This window comes from Stylophora pistillata, chromosome 4, assembly GCF_964205215.1.
Source record: "Stylophora pistillata chromosome 4, jaStyPist1.2, whole genome shotgun sequence".
NCBI classification, from domain to species: Eukaryota; Metazoa; Cnidaria; class Anthozoa; order Scleractinia; family Pocilloporidae; genus Stylophora; species Stylophora pistillata.
This window is the reverse complement of record NC_142522.1, coordinates 24,519,816-24,543,100: the sequence shown is the minus strand read 5'-3', so window position 1 is coordinate 24,543,100 and position 23,285 is coordinate 24,519,816. Positions and strand designations below refer to the sequence as shown.

Genomic DNA, 23,285 nt, shown 5'->3' with positions numbered 1-23,285 from the left:
GAAGTGAATGAAAATTATCGTGTTTACTTAAAACACTAAGCACTTCCCCATCAGCGCATCGACAATCAGCGTAACTGTTCCCGTCCCCTGCAGTATAATACGTTTGCTGCCCAATCTTTCAACGCATTCCTTTTCTGTCCGGCGAAGTCACGATATATTTTCATCGATATGCACTTTCATAGCGAAACCATAACAAGCTTCAGTTTTAATTTCAATTCTCTGCACTCTTTGGGATTAATTGACGTTCTCCCGACCAATAAACACTTTTCCACAAATTCAAAATCTTTATTGATGTTATTCAACACTGTACTATCAACAATCAATTATTAATTTACATTTCCAAGAGTTTTTCATACGAAAATCGACCAATTAAAGAGTTGTATATGATCGTGACATGTGGCTGAGGACTTAACAAACCCAATAAACCCACGCGTATTATATTGAAGGTCTTGGTGATGGGACCTCAAAATGCTCCTCCGTTTGTATTTTTTCGGGGATTGTTGCTCTCTGCAGTTTGTATCACTGTAATAGAGTCATCCACTGTTTGTCGATCAGCATACTTCTCAACGTTGGTAGATAAGCAGCTTAAAGGCTTCGTTGTAAAACGATTTAAGTCTCCCGGCCAAATTTGGTGTAGTCGATCTTGTTTGAAAAACACCTGGTGTACTTCAACAAACTTCAAGCTTGCTCCTCAAACTTCTGATGGCGAAGGAACTTGTGAACTAAACAAGCACGATAGCTCTGTTATTAAACAAAACACATATTTGCAGTTTGAGAAAGGTGTCGCTTTCTCTATGCTTCGGCTAAAGGTAACTAATAGCCTAAAATACCTCATTCATATATTGGGCTCCGTGAGATCTTGTTGATGCGGCTGCAGTTTCATTAGCAGATAAATTATTTGTTTCAATTTTGAAATTTATCAAGTTTTGTGTTTTCAAGTTACTAGTATTTCGTTTGTTAAGTGAATCGACTCATTTTGGTCGAAGTCTTTGTCGCTACATTGGTTTTTAGCAAATGTCAGATTTTTAAGGGGGGAAATGGGAAAGTAATGATCATAGCAGAATAATTGAAGTTGAGTTAAAATCCATTTCGATGAAGATACTTGTTATCATGGAATAAATGAGATGATAGGCGCGGTATGATTGATAAACGACCTATCGTTGCTGCATAAGTTAACCCATGGCTATTTTGTAAAAGCGGTAGCCCTCACTTTCTATCGATTTACCGGTGGTATAACTCACTATACGAAGTGTCATGCAAACTTTTATTTTTTCGTTTTTCGGTTTCAATTTACCTCCCTTATAGAGAAAAGACTCTCGCGAGATTCCTGCATTATTCTTGCGCATCCTGAGTAACATGCGGGTGGTATCAAACAAATATTCATCATTGGTTATTTATTTTGAAATGCTGATCATTCCAAAACATTTCGATTTTAAGTTTTTAATTAGAGCTGTTTTCATGTAGGTGAAATTAATTTTCCTTGAACAATGACATTAATTGGGAAATGATGGGGAAATACAAGAGAACGCAAAGTAGTCTCCGTTTCTTCGACGAAGGGAAAACGTGATCTTGAATTGAATTACTCTGTACATGGCTCATATGAGTCATCAGTTATGCAAAAATATCTGATGGAAAATATCTTGAAGTATTTGCCATGCTAGCAGCGAGTGGTTTAAATAATTTTATTCACTATGATCAGAATTTTTCTTGCCACAAAACACCTGTTACCTGTGTTGCTTATTACTTTAAGCATTAGCCGAAAAGAAGATATCGACTTACTTTTGTCATTCTTGTCAAGATGTGTCTTTATCGTTAGTGTGTGAAATGCACTTGAAAAATTCCATGATCTTGTCGCCTGATATTCAGTTTACGAAGAAGCTTTTTTTTTCATATGACAAGATATTCTTTGAACAAAAGGTAACACACGGCGTAAGACTCAGAAGCCATCCTTTTTTCTATGGAATCTGATATTAAAAATCATAATTTGAAGCGACAGGTGAAGCACTACTTTGGAGTAATTTCAAGGTACGCTCATATTCGTGCTCTGATCAGGTTTTTACGATGTACTGTCTGTTAATACTTCTTTTTAGGGCTGTCCAACAACCAACAGTTGCAAAAATGGAGGTGTGTGTGTGTATGACGAGAAAAAACAGTCTTATTCCTGCAAGTGTAAGCCCATTTGGACCGGAGAAACTTGTACTGATCTGGGTAAGAAGCAACTTGGAATAGCAGAATAAAGATGGTAAAGTAATGTCGGTCAAGGAAATCGAAAATGGCAAGATATCTGTCTCCGAGAGTTGGAAGCAAACAAACCAACGGTTTAACGGGAAAGAGACAAACAAAACAAAATAAAACAGAGCGTTTCGAGAAGAAAAAAATTAAAGAGAAAACTTATTGGAATGGATAAAAGGCTAACTGTTAATCTCAAACCATACATCTTTTTTTTTTGAAGTAAAAAAATCAAAAAAATTTCGATCTTGATATATTGAGCTCTGGTCGAAGGAACGATTTACTTAAAGCGTCTTATACATGGCTGGTACAGCGGAAAAATGAGCGTCCATCGTCAGAGTCAAGTGACTCCCATGCTTGGATGCAAGGGTCCAATGTTTTCTGTAGTCTCTTTAAATTAACATTGCTCAGAACAGTTAACAAAATATTACTGACAATTCTTAACGTTATCTTGTACTCCCAAAAAGTTACTTGTGACAGCCATCCATGCAAAAACAGGGGAACTTGTAGAGACGGAGTCAACGGATATAACTGTAGCTGTGCACCAGGATTTCACGGGACACAGTGTGAAAAGATTGAAGGTCTGCCTTGTTCAAAAGGTTTGTAGAGACGTGAAACAGATTTAAAATTTCATGTATAAGTCCCTAAATTTTGGCAACAAGCTTTAGTGGTTTCTACAATAAATAAGCGACGTGTTCATCATGCAAGGTGAAGAACGCGAAACATTGGCCCAAAACTTGCAACGAAACAATCTTGTGCGACAAGTTAAGGTTTTTGTATCTCGCATTTCGTCGCATTTAGCGCGGTCTGTACTGTTATAAACAACGATATCCGTTATCACGGTGGTCAAAATTAAATATTTTTGCGGACTCACGAGGTGCACACTACATTTTGACCACTGTGATGACGAATATCGTTGTCCATAAGAGTACCAACCACCTTATTACTCAAAATGTCTTGATATTTGCTTGTGAATTGTTTGAAATCTAGTTTCTTGTATTATCGATTACGTCAATAGTTGACAAACGATATTGGGTAATCAATGTTAGACCTTAGGAAACGTGTGAGACACGATTTCTGACCACCTTAAAATTTTAAAACTTCTTTCCACAGCTTACCGCATATTTTTTGAAAAGCCCTCTACCAAACGTCACACCAAGAAAGAAAACGCCATTTCTTCAATTCTATCGGAATTTACTGTCTGCTTTTTTGTTAAAATGAATGACACAAATACAAATGGGGAACAGTGCCTCTACAGTTACGCAGAAGCTTCAAGTACTTCTGGGAATGGTATTTCTGTTTGGTTGAACTATCCAAAGTCAAGAATTGGGATCAGTGTAAATGAGGCGAGGTAAGTGATCATGACGAGTGAAACAAAACAATGAGAACTTTTGGGGCGATTGGCATTGCATTGTATTGATAGTTACAATGATGATAAAGTTTGGAGAGGGACCCTAGGTAACTTAAATTTGCCATGCTGGGTACTGTTTCAGCCATGGAATGAACTGTTTTGGGAGGATATGAGAGATTTTAACGTACATTTCTCTATGATTATTTTCCAAGTGGTATAGACACCGGAGCTGGAATAAGTGACACTATGTGGCATCACATCTGTGTTACCTGGAAAAGCACAAAAGGAGCCTGGCAGCTTTATCTGGATGGACAGCTCCGAAGCAATAAAACAGGCTTGAACAAAAATCATAAGGTTCCAGCCGGCGGAACAGTTATTATTGGACAAGATCAAGATGAAGTTGGAGGGCGCTTCGCACTCAGCGAGAGCTTTGGACCGGGTGAGGTGACAGAAGTTAACCTTTGGAGGAGGGTCTTGTCAGCGAGTGATATTGCAGAACAGTATGCAAACTGCCACATTACCAAAGACGGCCTGATGCACTGGTGGGAACAATTCAAAGATGGCGTTTCGAATGTGACAGTAATCGAGCCTTGAACCGAACGTTGAACAGAACTGTAATCATTGACTAGTAACTTTTTTGCACGAAGCAAAGCCTTTGTGTCACTGTGACGAGTCATGTTCTTTTTGAGACAACGACATCAATATCTTGAAACTTCTTTATTACTATCAAGATGATTTTTTATTTAATCATAAAGCAAACACTTAAATCTATAAAGTAGCTGCAGTAAACTCACCATAAGTAACTCCTGAATAAACTAACGTTTTAACCACACTATATCTTATCCTGGACTTCGGAAGACTATCGGAGCAGATCTCTATACCCGCTTGCTAAGTGATGCCTTAAAGACCTATTATATCCAAATTACGTTCTAATTCGCTTCGCTCAAACGAACGTAAATCATTTTACCCTTAAATTCCCGTAATATAAACAAATCACACGAAAAATATGGTAGGATGCGCAAGCGGATATAAAACACAGTTTATTATACGATAGAAATTAGAGAGTTGTTATTGTTTACAATTCTTTAGATACTACTGAATGCAGAAACTAATATACGCTCGATAATACGTTACAAACCTAAATACTTAGTTACATGTAACCTATTTTCAAGGCTTTCTTCAACACACATATCCTTGGCAGAATCAGATCAGTTCCACCTACCATGTATTTTAAGAAGTCTTTCTGGAATCGAGTTTCTCCAAGTACGTACCGCAGCTGTAATACCACCGGATCTTAAACTATGAAGACTATAATCATTAGGGTTGTAGCCCAGCTGACTTAAGGTATCCCTTAAAATATCTCTGCAAGTAGTATAAGAAATATTTCCGCTTCTCAGGGTATAGGTAGAACTACCACCGTAACGGTAGTAGTAAATAAAGGGAAGGCACTACTGAAGTCAATACCAGATAAATCTAAATAACGTTGTAAAACACCAACAGGACAGTACTTAGACCTGGATTCACTAATAAAAGCGAACTTGCCTTCCCTATAAAAATCTGTCTTACTACGAGGCACAAAGATTCTTATAGAAGCGCTGTGAAATTCAGTACGCTTAGGAGCGATATTGCATAATTCGTCATAACGAAAAAATCCTGCGAAAGCTAAAGAGCATAGCGCAGCGATACGATGATTCTTTAAATTAGCATCTTTGATGTTATAAATATCTAAAATACTCCTTATGATGTCTGTGGTAATAGGCTTCATTTTCATAACTGGCAGTGACTCTGGCGTTTAGCAGCTTCGACGATATTCCTGCAAAATTCACTATCCAAAGGATTACGATCCAAACTAGGGACAAAAGAATGTAAGCATTTAAGGGCCGCATGGGCTAAAATTACTGAGGACCAAGAAGCGCAAGACTGCTGAACTTCAAATAGATATAGAGAGACAACACTAAGAGGAAAAGGTAACTGTATGTTGAAATGTCTACTTTTAGACTAGTCCAAGAACTTTCTGATAACACGTATGAAAGCTTTAGTAGTTGTATCTGGACTTTAACATAACTTCTAGAACCTCGTAAACATTGATTGAAGGAAAATGTTGAAAGCTTCTCCAGGAATTACTTGAGAGCATTATCTGGAAAGACAAGAACAAAACATATATACTTAAAGAACAAAAGAAAGAACGTCCTCTAGTAACCGTACAAAAATCAATCGTTGTTGGGGCCAGTGCCACGTAAGGCGATAGACTATCGTATGGGCCAGTGCCGCGTAAATCAACAACCATAGATTTGGCCAGCGCCACATAAATCAATTATACTGCGTTTAAGACAGCGCCATCTGAAATGATAGGCTATTAAGTAGGCTAGTAGTTTGTAGATGTTACAACAAATTTGGGCCCAGCGGTCCGTTCACGTGGTGGGGTTCAGTCCCCTTCCGTCACCATATATATTGTAGTGTTAGCGCGTAAAGCTTCTTTATGTTACGTAGTTTGGGGTTGTTTGTCTTTAAGCTGCCTCTCGCGTTCTTTCATGATCCAAGCACTCAAGTGTGTTTTATGTTGTCATTTCGCCGTGTTTATATCGTTTATTATTTTGTATATGTCATTTATTTTCGGTACTTATTTTTTATGTCATTTAATTTTGTTATAGAAACCACTGGTCGAGAAATAGCCATTGAGTGATGTTACTGGTGCGTACGTTACAGTAGATGAACAATATACTGCTTTGGCCAGCGCCACCAAATGTAAATAATCGAAGGAAAACATGTACTAGTCTTTCGCACAATAAGACAGAGCAATTTTTTACTCCTCGTACTTAACGCTTTGCTCAATTAATGACTTATTGACATGGCACAAATCGAGAATTAACCTCCTCTTACCGCCTGGCTGTATGGAAACTGACAAGGGATTTAAAACGAAAGGCTGCTCACAAACCATACGCACCCGATCAGAATTAAGAAGCCCAAGAACAGCTTGGTTCACAAAATCAGCATGAAGTCGAGCTGACTTATTATTTCTTAGCTTTACGGCCAACGGAAAACTGATGAACGGCAGCCTGTAGCCGTTTTCAATACTGATAGACAAAATAAAATCCGGTGCACCTATAGATCTCCAGAACACTAGACTATTCTTCAAACTACCCTTAACACTTGAAGAATGTCTACTTTCAAGTTCGTAATTCTGTGCAATTTGATCTACCTGCGCCAAGACATCTTCATTGCTTTGGTTGAATTGATTGGCCTGCGGTGGGCTTGTTGTAGGAGATTCCAGGAAAAGAATTGTAGCTAGGCGGCTGGTAACTTCCCGGCCAGGAAAAGGATCGACAGTCCTTAAGCCAGTGTCTAAATTTCCCCCATTTGAATCAGTGGAAGAAGTCGCCAGAAGTGTCTCTACGGCCTGAAAGATAAAGGCAATGACGAAACATGTAATAAGCGGGAGGAGATGGGGGGAGGGAGGGGGGGGGGGCGTAAACCAGAAAGATGAATAAACTGTATGGAACCGCAAGCGTAAATGGTAGTACTGTAGTGATTGAGCGGTATAGACCATCAATAGTAGGGCCTAAAAATCTGAAATAATCTGTAAAAAGTGATCTATAGAAATCATCCCCTCAGGGTTCTAAAATAATCTGTATAACTTATCTGTAAAAAAACATTTAAAATAATCTGTAAAAAAAAAAACATTTTAAATAATCTGTAAAAATTATCTGTCAAATTCATCTCCTCAGGGTTATGAAATAATCTGTAAAACTTTAAATCATAAAACACAGACTCAAAATGGCCTCTTCTTAATCTTGTTTTCAAATTAAAACGCTTAAATTTTTCAAAAGTGCTTAAATAAAAATTAAGTATAAAAATTAAGAATACGTATTTCTAAATCAAAAAAAGTTTTTATATCTAGTATAAATAAAGAAAATTACAAAAAATTTGATAAAGTACTTAAAGCAAAAACACGTAATAAAATTATGGAGGCTGATTTTTGATCAAAAAAAATATGTACATATAGTATAGATAATATGAATAGACAAAATTTAGAAAATCTACCGAGAGAGCAACTTAGTAAATTAATACCAAAAGATGTTCTAATTCAAATTATTTTAAATGAAAATCAATCACCAATCAATCAACAAAGACAAAAAAGTGTAAAACAGGTGGCCCAAGAATATGAAGAAAAAAACATCAAACGACAAATAATAGAACCTCGTATCATTCCAATTAATAAACCGATAATAAAAGCAAGCGTTTGGAGACTATCAGAGTTTTTCAAAAAATATGAAGATAAACAAAAAATGGACAAACCTCTTCCATCACCAAGAACAAAAAAGCTTACCTAAGTAATTGAAACAAACAGAGCTTTGAAAGGATATACAAGATCGTATGAAATAAATATCAAAGATGAAAAGGATCCATTAATTCAAATGAAAAGCACAAGAGCAGTTACGAGAAAATCTATTGAAAAAGTATTAAAAGAAATGAAAGGCATAAAATTAGTTGAATCATTAAAAATAACTTTTGAAAAAGTAAATCCTGATGGTGAACATCAAATTAAAGAAGTATATTTCAATAGTAAACCTCAAACAATAATAAATTAGATAAACATAGATAAACATAGAAGAATCTTTACAATCGACAGAGCAAGAATTATTAAATAAAATAGCACAATAGATTTCAGAAGGATCTGGTTGGATTATTGACTCGGTTAATAAGCATTCTTTAAAATTTAGTCACTATAATCCAACAAAAGGTTCATCTTTTATTGAATTACCACCAGCATTAAAGAATCCTATAAAAGCTTTGATCAAATTACAAAACAAAGATAATGAATGTTATCGTTAGTGTCATATTAGACATTTAAATCCACAAGATAAGTATCCTCAGAGGTTTAAAAAGTTGATAAAAAGTTCGTTCAAAAATTGAATTATTCAGGAATTGATTTCCATTCAAACTTAGTCAAATAAATAAAATAGAAAAGCAAAATAACATAAAAGTGAATGTATTTGGATATGACAATCAACAAAGATATCCACTTTACGTTGGCAAAGAAAGAAATGAAGATCATTTGAATCTTTTTTTGATAACAAATGAACACGATTCACATTATGTTTTAATAAAACATTTCAGCAGATTTATGCATGATCTAACAAAACAAAATGGTAGAAAGCATTTTTGTTATTATTTTTTTCAATATTTCAATTCTGAAAGAGTTTTAAATGATCATAAAGACAATTTTCCTATTATAAATGGAGCTCAAGCTGTTAAAATGCCATCTAAAGACAATAACATATTGAAATTTAATAATTATCATAAGCAAGTACTAGTTCCATTTGTTATTTATGCTGACTTAGAAGCTATCACAGAAAAAATTCATGGGTGCCAGCCTTCTGATAAAAAATCTACGTATGATGCACGATCCTCGCAGTAGAGAGCGCTATTTATGCAGGGGCAAAATCAGACCTGTACGGGATTCGAACCACTGACCTCTGCGATACTAGTGAAGCGCTCTACCAATTGAGCTAACAAGCCAACTGGGAACAGGCCGTCAAGTTGATTCGTAATAAACCCGTGATGATAAATAAGATACAATGAAGATATGAAGTTCATATATTTTGAACTACGTATGATGCACGATCCTCGCAGTAGAGAGCGCTATTTATGCAAAAGCGAAAATCAGACCTGAAAAAGATCAGGCCTGTACGGGATTCGAACCACTAACCTCTGCGATACTAGTGCAGCACTCTACCATTTGAGCTAACAAGCCAACTGGGAGCAGGCCGTTAAGTTGATTCGTAATAAACCCGTGATGATAAATCAGATACAATGAATATATGAAAGTTCAGATATTTAGAACTGCGGTATTAGATACCTATGATGCACGATCCTCGCAGTAGAGAGCGCTATCTATGCAATAGCGAAAATTAGACCTGAAAAAAATCAGGCCAGTACGGGATTCGAACCACTGACCTCTGTGATACTAGTACAGCACTCTACCAATTGAGCTAACAATATTGTAGTACTTATGTATACACTTATTGAAGAAGCAGATGTCTCGAAGCTTAAGCTCGTGCCAATAACATAGTGGTAACAGTTTTAGCATTTTCAAGCGGGACTTACAATCAGGTCTTTCCGATACCTTATAACTACAGTTCAAAATGAAACAAATTGCCCGACGTTGAACACCCTCTAGAATACGTGAATGATGGAAAGTAGATTGAGGGGCCCAGACCTCGCTAGCATAGCCTAAGTTGGAACGCACAAAAGAAAGATATAGCGTTCTCCTGCTATTAGTCCCAATGTCAGCACAGTTCCGACATCCGACATCCGGTTCGGCTTTGGCTACAACGCATTCAATGTGAGAGTTCCATGTAAGTTTTTCTGTGACGATAAATCCGAGATCCTTTTGTGAGGAAACGACCGCAAGGGCATGTTCTCCGGCTTCATAAGGACTGTCAACAAGAGACGGTATAGAGCTGTTACGTTTTCTAGTTATTCTCATACCTAGGCATTCATCTAGTTTGTACGCTAAACCCCATCTAAAGGACCAGTCATAAAGCTTGTTAATATCATTTTGAAAATTAGCACAATCACTAGAGTCATTAACTGATCTGTAACATTTGACATCATCAGCAAACAGAGCAATTGTTGTTCCATCACTGAGAGTCTTTGGTAGGTCGTTGATGAAGATAACGAACAAGAAATTTGTAAAAAAATTATCTACACTGCTACATTAAAAAAGCAGAGTGGTTGCAATTCTCTTCCGGTTAAATCTGATCTGTTAAGGGTGGAGACTTCTACAAGCAGCAGAGAACCCTAAACATTTTTTCTTACCCCAACCCCACCCCCTCAAAAAAAACCGCGCGGTTAATTAACCTCGACCACGTGATAGCGTGATAGGGTGGCGTACGCGGTGTTATTATAACTGTTTGTAAGCGTCGTGCAGTTATTTTTTCACCTGAAACCCTCTTATTTCCGTGGGTCAATGTCTCGGACGCGTTGAAATATTAGCTTTCATATGACTCACTGTCAACACCTTATGTTACATTTTCAGCCCTTTTGCCATCAAAGTGACTGAGCTAGTCCGCCATCACTATCGCAGAAAAAAGAAAAGAAAACCTCCGGCAGGTATGATTTCTCAGATAGATAAATAATCGATTGCGGAAATGCCTAACCTCATATCTTCGTTATTTCAAAGGTATCCACACATGGCAGGCACTGAGTGATTGTGGGTTAAAAAACGGTTAATTCTCAATGGTGTTGTTTACGTAAACATACTCTTGACTCCCATTCACTACCCTGAAGCGAAAAGAAGTTCGGAGAAAAACACAGTTCTCCTGGGGACAATGACAACACGATAATTATCAGTGACTCTCCAGAAAAGGTGAAAGGTGTCAGATACGAAGGCTATGGCCGAACGATTTTAAAATCCCGAATTGGCGCAAAACGGAACCTCGAAGTAACATCGAATCAGCAAATCTCCAAATTTAGGCAGTCACTTGCAGCCTGGTGACAGTTTCAAAGTTATCAAAAGACACACTCCGTGAGAGAGGGGACGAGAACTCGGAGATAACAGGGGACTCAGAGCCCTGGACAGGGGTAGAGTACTGTGAAGTAAATTCGGTAATATCATCATCGATGTTACCAACTACGGGACAATTGCTTACATTAATTACTTCACTGGTGCTTTGGCCAGAATTACCACTATCTTCATTAATTACTTGACTGGTGCTTTGACCAGAATTACTACTATTTTCATTAATTAATTGACTGGTACTTTGACCAGAGGTACTTTTAACTACGGCACTATTGCTATCATTAATTGATTGGCTGGTACTTTGACCAGAATTACTATTAACTTCTGAGGTCTCAGATTGTTTACTGATAGGTTCATTAGTTACACTGTTGGTTTCATTATTAATTTCATTATTGGCTTCGCCAGGAACGGTGATGACCATTTCTCTCATAAACATTTTGCGCTTACAAAAGACAACTTTCCCGAAATGCCGGAAGTCATCACACAGAATTTCGTCATCCCCTTCGACAGGGTAATGATGGATGTAGACTAGGGTATGTGGCCGATCTGAGTTTGTGACGCTGCACTAAATGCCATTAATAGGGAGCTTAAGGAGGAGAGACTTCTGGGACGACGCCGCCGTCAGATTCCCGACGGTCTAGGTTTGACGTCGTCGCTCTCCCGCCAAATGTTAATTTGTTAAGCACGGATGCTGTTTTGCCATGACGCAGCCATCCTCTGTTCCTGATATACTTTTGTTTCTGCTCCGGTTATGGCCAGTTTTAAAGAGTTTCGTCAGACCCTTCTTTACTACTACGATGCTGATCTTATTAGTGATGAGGATTTTACAATCTTGTACGACTCGTTTTCCTCACGAAATCCAGATTTTGCTTATGATTCGTACGATCGCTTTGGCTTGGATAACATGAACGACGACGAATACATAGCCGAAAAGGGATCTTCCAACACTGGCTCTAGTTCTTAGGATTCCACCGTCATTTCAACTTTCGCAGATAAATAATTTCCTAATGAGCTTACTTACGATTTGGGGGGAGGTTTGGTGCTCGTTGCATCCTTCTCCGTGGCCATTTCTATCTTCCAAAAACTGTCTCAAAAAGGCTCAAACTGCTCTTAAACTAAACTAAAAATATAATTGAACATCGATTGAAATCGTGTGAACCACATGGAAAAGTTGAAAAAAACTACAAAAGCCATGAAATCTCATAAATCGCTCACATTTCACGACGCCGTCAAATACCTAAAACTCACATCGTCGCCGGAAGGAGGACGTCGTTTGTCGGGGGTATGTCATGCGCAACGGACCTAGTCCCAGTCTCAACTGCTCATTGACGGCGGCGTCATCTTCAAAAGTCCTCCTGCTTAAGCTCCCTAATATTCAGCATACCGCGCTCCACAAGACTCTCCTTATCGTCCGGATCTTTAAACGTAAGACGAATGAGGCCTCTAGGAACGAGTTGGACGGCGGACAATTTCTCGAAGTCAACTTCCTTTTCCAACATAGCGAGCACCTCGGGTCTAGGAAATACCGTATCTGCCGACGTGGCATGCACCACACACGTTCTAGCGCAAACCAAAACCATCGCACAAGCAAAAAGATCGAAAAAAAGGGGAAAAAAGGGTTCAGAGAGCCTGCCTGGAAAGGCGAAAAACCTACCAAGTTCAGCAGAAATGAAAACCTGGATGGGTTGCAACCAAGTTCGGACCCGCCAGAAAAAGTCAAGAACCAGATGGGTGACCCAAACTAATACATTAAAAGACTGGCGTTACGTCCCGGCAGGTACTTAGCACAGTCAAAAATGATAGAGTAATGTGAAATACTCTAGGTATCAACGAACGCTTCTCATTCTACTAATTTACTCTTGTTTTTTTTCGTTACTATGTTCCCATCAATAGCGTAGCTCCACCCTCCGCATATATAAACAACAACACAATCCACAGTTTGAAACTCTTTACGGTGGGCAACTTACATTATCAAAATAGTTGATAAATTAATTATAAATTACCTTGTTATCCCCACCTACTCAGCACCACAGTTTCTTTGGAAAATTAACCGCCTTCATTGCTTTAAGCATTAGGCGAAGAAAGAAGACATTAACTTGCTTTCCTCACTCTTGCCAAGATGTGTTTCTGGCTTTAGCGAGTGAAATGCATTTAGCAAAATCTATGATCTTATCACCTGATATGCAGTCTATAAAGTAGCTTTTTTTTTTCTTATGACGAGATATCCCATATGCTTCTTTTAGGGCTGTCCAACAACGAACAGGTTGTAAAGGTGGAGGTGTTTGTGCGTATGACGAGAAGAAACATTCTTATTCAAGCGATTGCACGCCCATTTGGATCGCAGAAACTATCGCGCTATCTTTTCGCAGCCTCCACTTAATCCATTCAAACGACTGATAACCAACCCAGAACTTTGAAATGCACTCGTGCACGACGCAAAAATTGTCAATTTATTCACAACAGTGAGAAAATATCGGGGACTAAACGATCTATTAAGATTACTGATCACTTCTCGAGCACCTCCGCCAATGTCATCTATTGCATAGCTTGCACTTTTTGCAAAAATATATACATTGGCGAAATAGGAAGACGACTAGGTGACCGATTCCGAGAACAGTCGCAAGACGCTTTATTCTACCTAATAATTCTAAGAAGCATATGGCAGTCTGCGGCCTTTCCTCGCATTTAGGTTGTTCGGAAAGCCGCAAAACTCTTGAACGAAAGTTTATCTTTCAACTCGGCACTCTTAAACCCATACTTTACAGGGACGTAGCCAGGGGGGGTCCTGGGGTGCCCGTGACCCCCCCCCCCCTTGGTAGGCTTTCTTTAGAGTACAGAGGCAGAATGGCTATCCATCGTCAGAGTCTAATCAGTCCCACGTCTTTAATGCAAGGGCCCAATGTTTCTGCAATGATTATAATAAAGTAACTTAGAACGGTTAATAAAATATTAATGACAAGTCTTGACATTAACTTATACTCTCAAAAAGTTACTTGTGACAGCCATCCCTGCAAAAACAACGGAACTTGCAGAGACGAAGTCAAAGGATATAACTGTAGCTGTGCACCAGGATTTCACGGAACACAGTGTGAAAAGATTGAAGGCCTGTCTTGTTCAACAGCTTTGTAGAGACGTGAAACAGATTTAAAATTCGATGTAGGAATCCCTAAATTTTGGCGACAGGCTTTTGTCAATTTTACCGCAATAAATAAGCGACAGGTTGATCATGCAAGGTGAAAAACGCGAAACATCAACCCAAAACTACGAAACTACAAAACAATGTTGCGCGACAAGTTAAGGGTTTTTGTATCTCGCGTCTCGTGGCACTTAGTGCGGTCTGTACTTTTATCGACAACGACATTCGTCATCATAGGGGTCAAAATTAAAATTGTTGTAGTGTTGACGACGGGGTTTTACCAACTTGCTTGGACCAATTAACGAGAAGTACGGAGACTCTGGACTTTTCTTCTTTTATTCTCTTCTGGAGAGCCACTACAGCAACGCTCTATGCATCTAATAATCATCATGTTCTAGCGTGAGGAACCAACGCTTTAAGTGGGAAAATCGTAGACACGTTTGGGTTAGCTGACCGTGAGAGTTTCCGCAGTGTATTCGTTGTTTTGCAAAAGGGGGAAATTGGGTGGCTCGCTCCGAAGCACTTGGCGAGCACCAAGGAACCAATTAAACGCCAATGATCGAGCTGCGCACGAGAATCACGCGCACAAACAGGATCTCAGTGTGGGTAAAACTCAAGGCCAGCTTTACCAACCCAAACATGACCACCTATGAAACTAATTATTCCCAACCATAACAAGCGACTGAAATGTCTAGCACGATAAGAAGGAAATCCGCGAACTGAGCCAAGTTCAAGCACACACTAAAATTAAAAGATCAAAACTATAAATTTGTCAAAATAACACGTAGGCGAAAAAGGTGAGACTCGTCAAAACAAAAGGTAAACCTAAAAATACTCGAAATAGCAATCCTTTAAAATACTCTACAACAGTAGACTCACAAGGCGCACACAACATTTGGACCAATGTGATGACGAATATCGTTGACGATAAGAGTACAGATCGCGCTAAATCGTCAAGATCTCCTAATAATTGCTTGTGGATTGTTTGGGGATAGTTTCTTGTCTTATCAGTTATATCAATGGTTGACAAACAATACAGGGTAATCAATCTTAGACATCAGTCGTAAAATATTCCTCAGAAAACGTGTAAAACAGGTTTTCTGATCACCTCAGGCTTTTCATTTTTTTTTCCCACAGCATACCGGATAATTTTTGAAAAGCTCTCCACCAAACGTTACGCCAAGGAAGAAAACGTCATTTCTTCAATTCTATCGGAATTTACTGTGTGCTTTTTTGTTAAAATGAGTGATACAAATACAGAAGGTTACCAGTGCCTCTACAGCTACGCAGAATCATCTAGTTCTTATGGAAATGGTATTTAATAATAATAATATATATCGATTTCTATAGCGCATTTCCATGGAATGCTCTCATGCGCTTTACAACACTGTGCGGGTGACTTTTCCAGACTGCCGGCGGCAGTGTACAATAAATAAAGAACAAATTTTTCAGATGCTCCCTTCCCCCCATTCCCAGTAACCAGGCCAGACCACATCACAGTAATCTCGTGATGTGGGTTCCTTAACGTCCCCTGCCGAAATTAACTAATCGATAGATGCAGGAGACGTAACCTCCGGCTTTACGTCCTATCCGAGAAGACGAAGCAATGTGAGTGAAGCGTCTTGCTTAAGGAGAGAACGTCAAGCCCCGGCCAGGACTTGAACCCGGGCCATCTGACCCAGAGTCCAGCGCACTGACCACTGGTCTACTCACGCCTCACGTATTTCTGTTTGGTCGAAATCTCCAGGGTCAAGAATTGGGATCAGTGTGAATCAGGGGAGAAGGAGGTAAGTGATCATGATGAGTGAAACAAAACAAGAAGGTATTTAGAAAATACTGGCGCTCCGCTGAACATTCTTAGACGTTTTTTGGGGCGATTAACATTGTATTGTATTGATAGTGACAATGATGATAAAGTTTGGACGGAGAACCTGCGTAAATGAAATTTGCCATGCTAAGTAGTGTTTCAGCCATGGAATGAACTGTCCTGAGGGAGAGTACTGTTGAACTGTAGTAAGACATGGACTTATACCATCATCAAGTGAGAACATTATACACCATACGACAATTTTCTTCACCCATCACAACTAACTCCACTCCGTCAAAAGAAGACTGAATAGTCCTCAAAATGGTTATCAGTCATACAAAAATGATGAAAGCTTAATATTAGATAAAATTCACCTAAGAAATACCTTCCTGATTACAGTCAGACCTAAAATTTAACTGTCAGTCGTCAAAGACCCGTAAATTTAAACTTCAGCCGTCAAAAAACGGTAAAAAGTCAACTGTCAGCCATCAAAGGTGCCCCCCCCCCCCCCCAATGAGACCCTCTAATTTAGAAAGATGCTAAGTTTTGAGCTCGGTAAAGGTTCGTTAGAGTTCTCATAAATTTAGGCAACACGCTGTGCTTACTGGGAAGCATAAACTGACCAACAACTTGAACCTGAGAGCAATAATTTCTTTATCACTTTTAAATTTTTTAAGCAGTCTAAGCATTTTTTTTCTGAATTTGTTTTCACGGCTGCTTAGTTCCATTTCTTGTTGTACTTCCTCAATATGTCTGACTTCCGGACATTAAGTTTATTTTTGACCGTCCCGGTGGTCCGAAATATTCACGGAATTTCCACAAAATATCTCGCGCATAGCTAATTAGAGGGTTCAAAGTTTGTTTAGAAATGCCAAGCGATTCCAAAAGTTTCGATGATGTTTTAGTGGACGAATTTTCCGAACTTGTGCACACCATAAAATCGCTACGTTGGGAATGTTTTGGAAGTTAAGTCGACAACCTGATGATTTCACGATGTGCGCAAGATCGGAAAATTCGTACACTAAAAAACTGAGGTAAGTCTTGGAATCCTTTGACATTTCTTAACAAACATTTCTATTCTTCACGAGTTGAAAGAATCGTATTGTTGAAATTCTGTAAAAATTTCTGACTGCTGGGAATTTAGTCAATTTGAGACGGCGCCTGACTGGCAGGAATTAAGACACCGCCTTAGGGCCTGTTCGCACTACGCGATTTTTTTGACTCACCAAAAAGTAAGATATGTAGCGCTTTTACACAAGTAGAAAAAAGAAACTGAATTTACATCTGCCGAGATCTATGTCCATTTACATGCTATAAGGTGTCGTGAAATGCAGCTTTACAAAATTGACAAAACCAAACCGAGTTCGAGATCAAAAGTAAGGAAATTTTGCACAAAAACGGACTGATGTAAAAACTTAGCAAACGAATACAAGATAAATATGTGCCACTTGTAATACAAGTAGAAAACGTAAATTGAATCTGCATCTGCTGAATTCTTTGCCATTCACATACAAGATGGTGTCGTTAATGAACCTTTAACAATGCCACCCAGAGTCCTTCTAAGTGAAGATCGTCGACAGCACGAAACTTGGCTTATGTCCAGTGAAGTTCATTACGTTGTTTAGGAAATGTTTCCTTTGGCTTAAAGTTGCTTTAAAATGCAGTTACGATGTTATGTGTGCATCAAGTTTTCTTTAGAATTCAGGTTGTCGTAATAAAATATTCGGGTCGAGTAACTAAACACAGATGGCATTATCAACCCGCGATCTTTGCACCCTGTCGCGTGATATATTTGTTTTCTTGAGGTCTAGTGAATTTGTTCACAAAGGAAGTTTTCCAGAAGTGAATGAAAATTATCGTGCTTGCTTAAAAGACTAAGCACTCCCCCATCAGCGCATCGATGATCAGCGTAACTGTTCCAGTCCCCTGCAGTGTAATACGTTTTCTGCCCAATCTTTCAACGCGTTCCTTTTCTGTCAAAGTCACGATATATTTTCATCAAATTAAATACACTTTCATAGCGAAACCATAGCAAGCTTCAGTTTCAATTTCAATTTTCTGCACTCTTTGGGATCAATTGACGTTCTCTCGAACAATGAACACTTTTCCACAAATTTAAAATCTTTATTTATGTGATTCAACACTGTAATATCAACAATCAATTATTAATTTACATTTCCAAGGGTTTTTCATGCGAAAATCGACCAGTGAAAGAGTTGTATTTGGTCGTGACGTGTGGCTGAAGACTTCAACAAACCCAATAAACCAACGCGTATTATATTGAAGGTCTTGGTGATGGGACCTATAAATGCTCCTCCGTTTGTATTTTTTCGGGGATTGTTGCTCTCTGCAGTTTTTATCACTGCAATAGATTCATCCACTGTTTGTCGATCAGCATACTTCTCAACGTTGGTAGATAAGCAGCTTAAAGGCTTCGTTGTAAAACGATTTAGGTCTTCCGGCCAAATTTGGTGTAGTCGATCTTGTTTGAAAAACACCTGGTGTACTTCAACAAACTTCAAGCTTGCTCCTCAAACTTCTGATGGCGAAGGAACTTGTGAACTAAACAAGCACGATACCTCTGTTATTAAACAAAACACATATTTGCAGTTTGAGAAAGGTGTCGCTTTCTCAATGCTTCGGCTTAAGGTAACTAATAGCCTAAAATACCTCATTCATATATTGGGCTCCGTGAGATCTTGTTGATGCGGCTGCAGTTTCATTAGCAGATAAATTATTTGTTTCAATTTTGAAATTTACCAAGTTTTGTGTTTTTAAGTTACTAGTATTTCGTTTGTTAAGTGAATCGACTCATTTTTGTCGAAGTCTTTGTCGCTACATTGGTTTTTAGCAAATGTCAAATTTTCAAGGTGGGAAATGGGAAGTAATGATCAGAGCAGAATAATTGAAGTCGAGTTAAAATCCATTTCGATGAGGATACTTGTTATCATGGAATAACTGAGATGAAAGGCGCGGTATGATTGATAAACGATCTATCGTTGCTGCACAAGTTAACCCATGGCTATTTTGTAAAAGCGATAGCCCTTACTTTCTATCGATTTACCGGTGGTATAACTCACTATACGAGGTGTCATGCAAACTTTTATTTTTTCGTTTTTCGGTTTTAATTTACCTCCCTTATAGAGAAAAGACTCTCGCGAGATTCCGGCATTATTCTTGCGCATCCTGAGTAACATTCGGGTGGTATCAAACAAATATTCATCATTGGTCATTTATTTTGAAATGCTGATCATTCCAAAATATTTCGATTTTAAGTTTTTAATTAGAGCTGTTTTCATGTAGGTGAAATTAATTTTCCTTGAACAATGACATTAATTGAGAAATGATGGGGAAATACAAGAAAACACAAAATAGTCTCCGTTTCTTCGACAAAGGTCAAACGTGATCTTGAATTGAATTACTCTGTACATGGCTCATATGAGTCATCAGTTATGCAAAAATATCTGATAGAAAATATCTTGAAGTATTTGCCATGCTAGCAGCGAGTGGTTTAAAAAATTTTATTCACTATGATCAGAATTTTTCTTGCCACAAAACACCTGTTACCTGTGTTGCTTATTACTTTAAGCATTAGCCGAAAAGAAGATATTGACTTACTTTTGTCATTCTTGTTAAGATGTGTCTTTATCGTTAGCGTGTTAAATACACTTGAAAAATTCCATGATCTTATCGCCTGATATTCAGTTTACGAAGAAGCTTTTTTTTTCATATGACAAGATATTCTTTGAACGAAAGGTAACACACGGCGTAAGACTCAGAAGCCATCCTTTTTTCTATGGAATCTGATTTTAAAAATCATAATTTGAAGCGAAAGGTAAAGCACTACTTTGGAGTAATTTCAAGGTACGCTCATATTCGTGCTCTGATCAGGTTTTTACGATTTACTGTCTGTTAATACTTTTTTTTAGGGCTGTCCAACAACCAACAGTTGCAAAAATGGAGGTGTGTGTGTGTATGACGAGAAAAAACAGTCTTATTCATGCCAGTGCAAGCCCATTTGGACCGCAGAAACTTGTACTGATCTGGGTAAGAAGCAACTCAGAATAGCAAAATAAAGATGGTAAAGTAATGTCGGTCAAGGAAAATGGCAAAATATCTGTCTCCGAAACTTGGAAGCAAACAAACCAACAACGGTTTAACGGAAAATAGACAAACAAAGCAAAATAAAACGGAGCGTTTCGAGGAGAAAAAAATTCAGCAGAAAACTTATTGGAATGGATAAAAGCTGAAGAATTTAAATATATTTGTATACGTATAAGGTTAACTTTTAATCTCAAACCATACATCTTTTTCTTTTTGAAGTAAACAAATCATAAAATTTTCAAGGTTGATATATTGAGCTCTGGTTGAAGGAACGATTTACCTAAAGCGTCTTATACATGGCTGGTACAGCGGAAAAATGGGTGTCCATCGTCAGAGTCAAGTGACTCTCATGCTTGGATGCAAGGGTCCAATGTTTTCTGAAGTCTCTTTAAATTAACATTTCTCATAACAGTTAACAAAATATTTCTGACAATTCTTAACGTTATCTTATACTCCCAAAAAGTTACTTGTGACAGCCATCCCTGCAAAAACAGGGGAACTTGTAGAGACGGAGTCAACGGATATAACTGTAGCTGCGCACCAGGATTTCACGGGACACAGTGTGAAAAGATTGAAGGTCTGCCTTGTTCAACAGGTTTGTAGAGACGTGAAATAGATTTAAAATTTGATGTATGAGTCCCTAAATTTTGGCGTCAAGCTTTAGTGGTTTTTACAATAAAAAAGCGACGAGTTCATCATGCAAGGTGAAGAACGCGAAACATTGGCCCAAAACTTGCAACGAAACAATCTTGTGCGACAAGTTAAGGTTTTTGTATCTCGCATTTCGTCGCATTTAGCGCGGTCTGTACTGTTATCGACAACGCTATCCGTTATCACGGTAGTCAAAATTAAATTTTTTTTGCGGACTCACGAGGTGCACACTACATTTTGACCACTGTGATGACGAATATCGTTGTCCATATGAGTACAGACCACCTAAATACTCAAAATGTCTTGATATTTGCTTGTGAATTGTTTGAAATCTAGTTTCTTGTATTATCGATTACGTCAATAGTTGACAAACGATATAGGATAATCAATCTTAGACCTTAGGAAACGTGTGAGACACGATTTCTGATCACCTCAATATTTTAAAACTTCTTTCCACAGCTTACCGCATATTTTTTGAAAAGCGCTCTACCAAACGTCACACAAAGAAAGAAAACGCCATTTCTTCAATTCTATCGGAATTTACTGTCTGCTTTTTTGTTAAAATGAATGACACAAATACAAATGGAGAACAGTGCCTCTACAGTTACGCAGAAGCTTCAAGTATTTCTGGAAATGGTATTTCTGTTTGGTTGAACTATCCAAAGTCCAGAATTGGGATCAGTGTAAATAAGGCGAGGTAAGTGATCATGACGAGTAAAACAAAACAATGAGAAATTTTGGGGTGATTGGCATTGTATTGTATTGATAGTCACAATGATGGTAAAGTTTGGAGAGGGACCCTAGGTAACTTAAATTTGCCATGCTGGGTACTGTTTCAGCCATGGAATGAACTGTCTTGGGAGGATACGAGAGATTTTAACGTATATTTCTCTGTGATTATTTTCCAAGTGGTACAGACACCGGAGTTGGAATAAGTGACACTATGTGGCATCACATCTGTGTTACCTGGAAAAGCTCAAAAGGAGCCTGGCAGCTTTATATGGATGGACAGCTCCGAAGCAATAAAACAGGCTTGAACAAAAATCATAAGGTTCCAGCCGGCGGAACAGTTGTTATTGGACAAGATCAAGATTCAGCTGGAGGGGGCTTCGAACTCAGCGAAAGCTTTGGACCGGGTGAGGTGACAGAAGTTAACCTTTGGAACAGGGTCTTGTCAGCGAGTGATATTGCAGAACAGTATGCAAACTGCCACATTACCAAGGTCGGCCTGATGCACTGGTGGGAACAATTCAAAGATGGCGTTTCGGATGTGACAGTAATCGAGCCTTGAACCGAGCGTTGAACAGAACTGTAATCATTGACCAATAACTTTTTTTTGCACGAAGTAAAGCCTTTGTGTCACTGTGAGAGGTCATGTTCTTTTTGAGACAACGTCATCAATGTCTTGACACTTCTTTATTACTATCAAGATAATTTTTTATTTAATCATAAAGCAAACACTTAAATCTATAAAGTAACTGCAGTAAAACTCATCATAAGTAAATCCTGAATAAACTAACGTTTTAACCACACTCTATGTTATCCTGGACTTCGGAAGACTATCAGAGCAGATCTCTATATCCGCTTGCTAAGTGATGCCTTAGAGACCTACTATATCCAAATTTCACGCGCACTTCCGGGAATATCGAGAATCGATGGATCGTTCGGGAAAAAAATCGAGCTCTTTTGTATTTTGCTATAACACTCCTTTGGATGAAGGATCATCGAAGCGAACCTGTATTAAGCGGCACCGTATTAAGCGGTAACCCCGTCAGGCTAAGCGGTCGCTTTTCAAAGTCCCGAAATTGCTTCCCCTAATTACAGTAATTCAAAGCGGTCGTCGTCACACTTATTCGCCGAGTCCCAGTGGTACAAGCGGTCTCAGCGGCCTGTTTGCATTTTCCTCCATCTGCATTGAACAGTCACTGAAAATAGACCCATTCAAAATAAAACTAAGAATAGTCTTATGGTGTCGTGTAAGTCCGTAAACTTTCCTCTTTTGTCGGGTTTAGTTAGATGTTTGTTCAGGGTCTCGCCTCTTCATCTCGACATGTTATCGATTTGAACGTAAAAGCTTCGTCCGCGTCAAACATTCTCACATGAGCGTTTTATCCTGAACATATGTAACATATCCTTTGAAGAACAATGTAAATTACAAAGAAAAGAAAGGAAAAATGAAAGGAATAAAAAGAAGAAGAAAGACAACAAAAATGGTTGACGTGGCCAGGGTTGGAGCCTTTTCGTTTGTTTACCTTCCGTCTCAATCCTTTACGCTAGGTACGCAGAGCGTAATACTAATCGGCGAAATTAGTTTTAAAACACATTTGATGCTCATTTAACGTGTGTACCTATTCTATTGATTTCCTGCCCTGTCACCGGCCTGACAACTGACCAGTGTACAAAATCTGTTCTAATCAAGACCTTTGGTCACAATTTTGGCATCGACAGCAGCTGTTCACCAACGTCACCAGTCTACATCTTA

The 23,285-nt window shown here is 38.5% G+C and overlaps 2 protein-coding genes and 1 pseudogene across 2 annotated transcripts; 2 read left to right on the top strand and 1 right to left on the bottom strand.

The window, feature by feature from the left end:
* Positions 1 to 411: 411 nt before the first annotated feature.
* Positions 412 to 4,412, top strand: LOC111346481 (uncharacterized). The gene is made up of 5 exons (XM_022953767.2): positions 412 to 809; positions 2,091 to 2,208; positions 2,697 to 2,828; positions 3,343 to 3,580; positions 3,793 to 4,412. Exons 1-5 carry the CDS (start codon positions 456 to 458, stop codon positions 4,172 to 4,174), a joined length of 1,224 nt encoding a protein of 407 aa, XP_022809502.2. The 5' UTR covers positions 412 to 455; the 3' UTR covers positions 4,175 to 4,412.
* A 561-nt stretch (positions 4,413 to 4,973) lies between these two features.
* On the bottom strand, positions 4,974 to 12,685 carry LOC148732992 (uncharacterized; annotated as a pseudogene).
* A 5,650-nt stretch (positions 12,686 to 18,335) lies between these two features.
* LOC111333225 (uncharacterized) lies at positions 18,336 to 22,335 on the top strand. Its single transcript, XM_088755838.1, has 5 exons — positions 18,336 to 18,697; positions 19,978 to 20,095; positions 20,616 to 20,747; positions 21,263 to 21,500; positions 21,713 to 22,335. Exons 1-5 carry the CDS (start codon positions 18,344 to 18,346, stop codon positions 22,092 to 22,094), a joined length of 1,224 nt encoding a protein of 407 aa, XP_088611964.1. The 5' UTR covers positions 18,336 to 18,343; the 3' UTR covers positions 22,095 to 22,335.
* Positions 22,336 to 23,285: the final 950 nt, after the last annotated feature.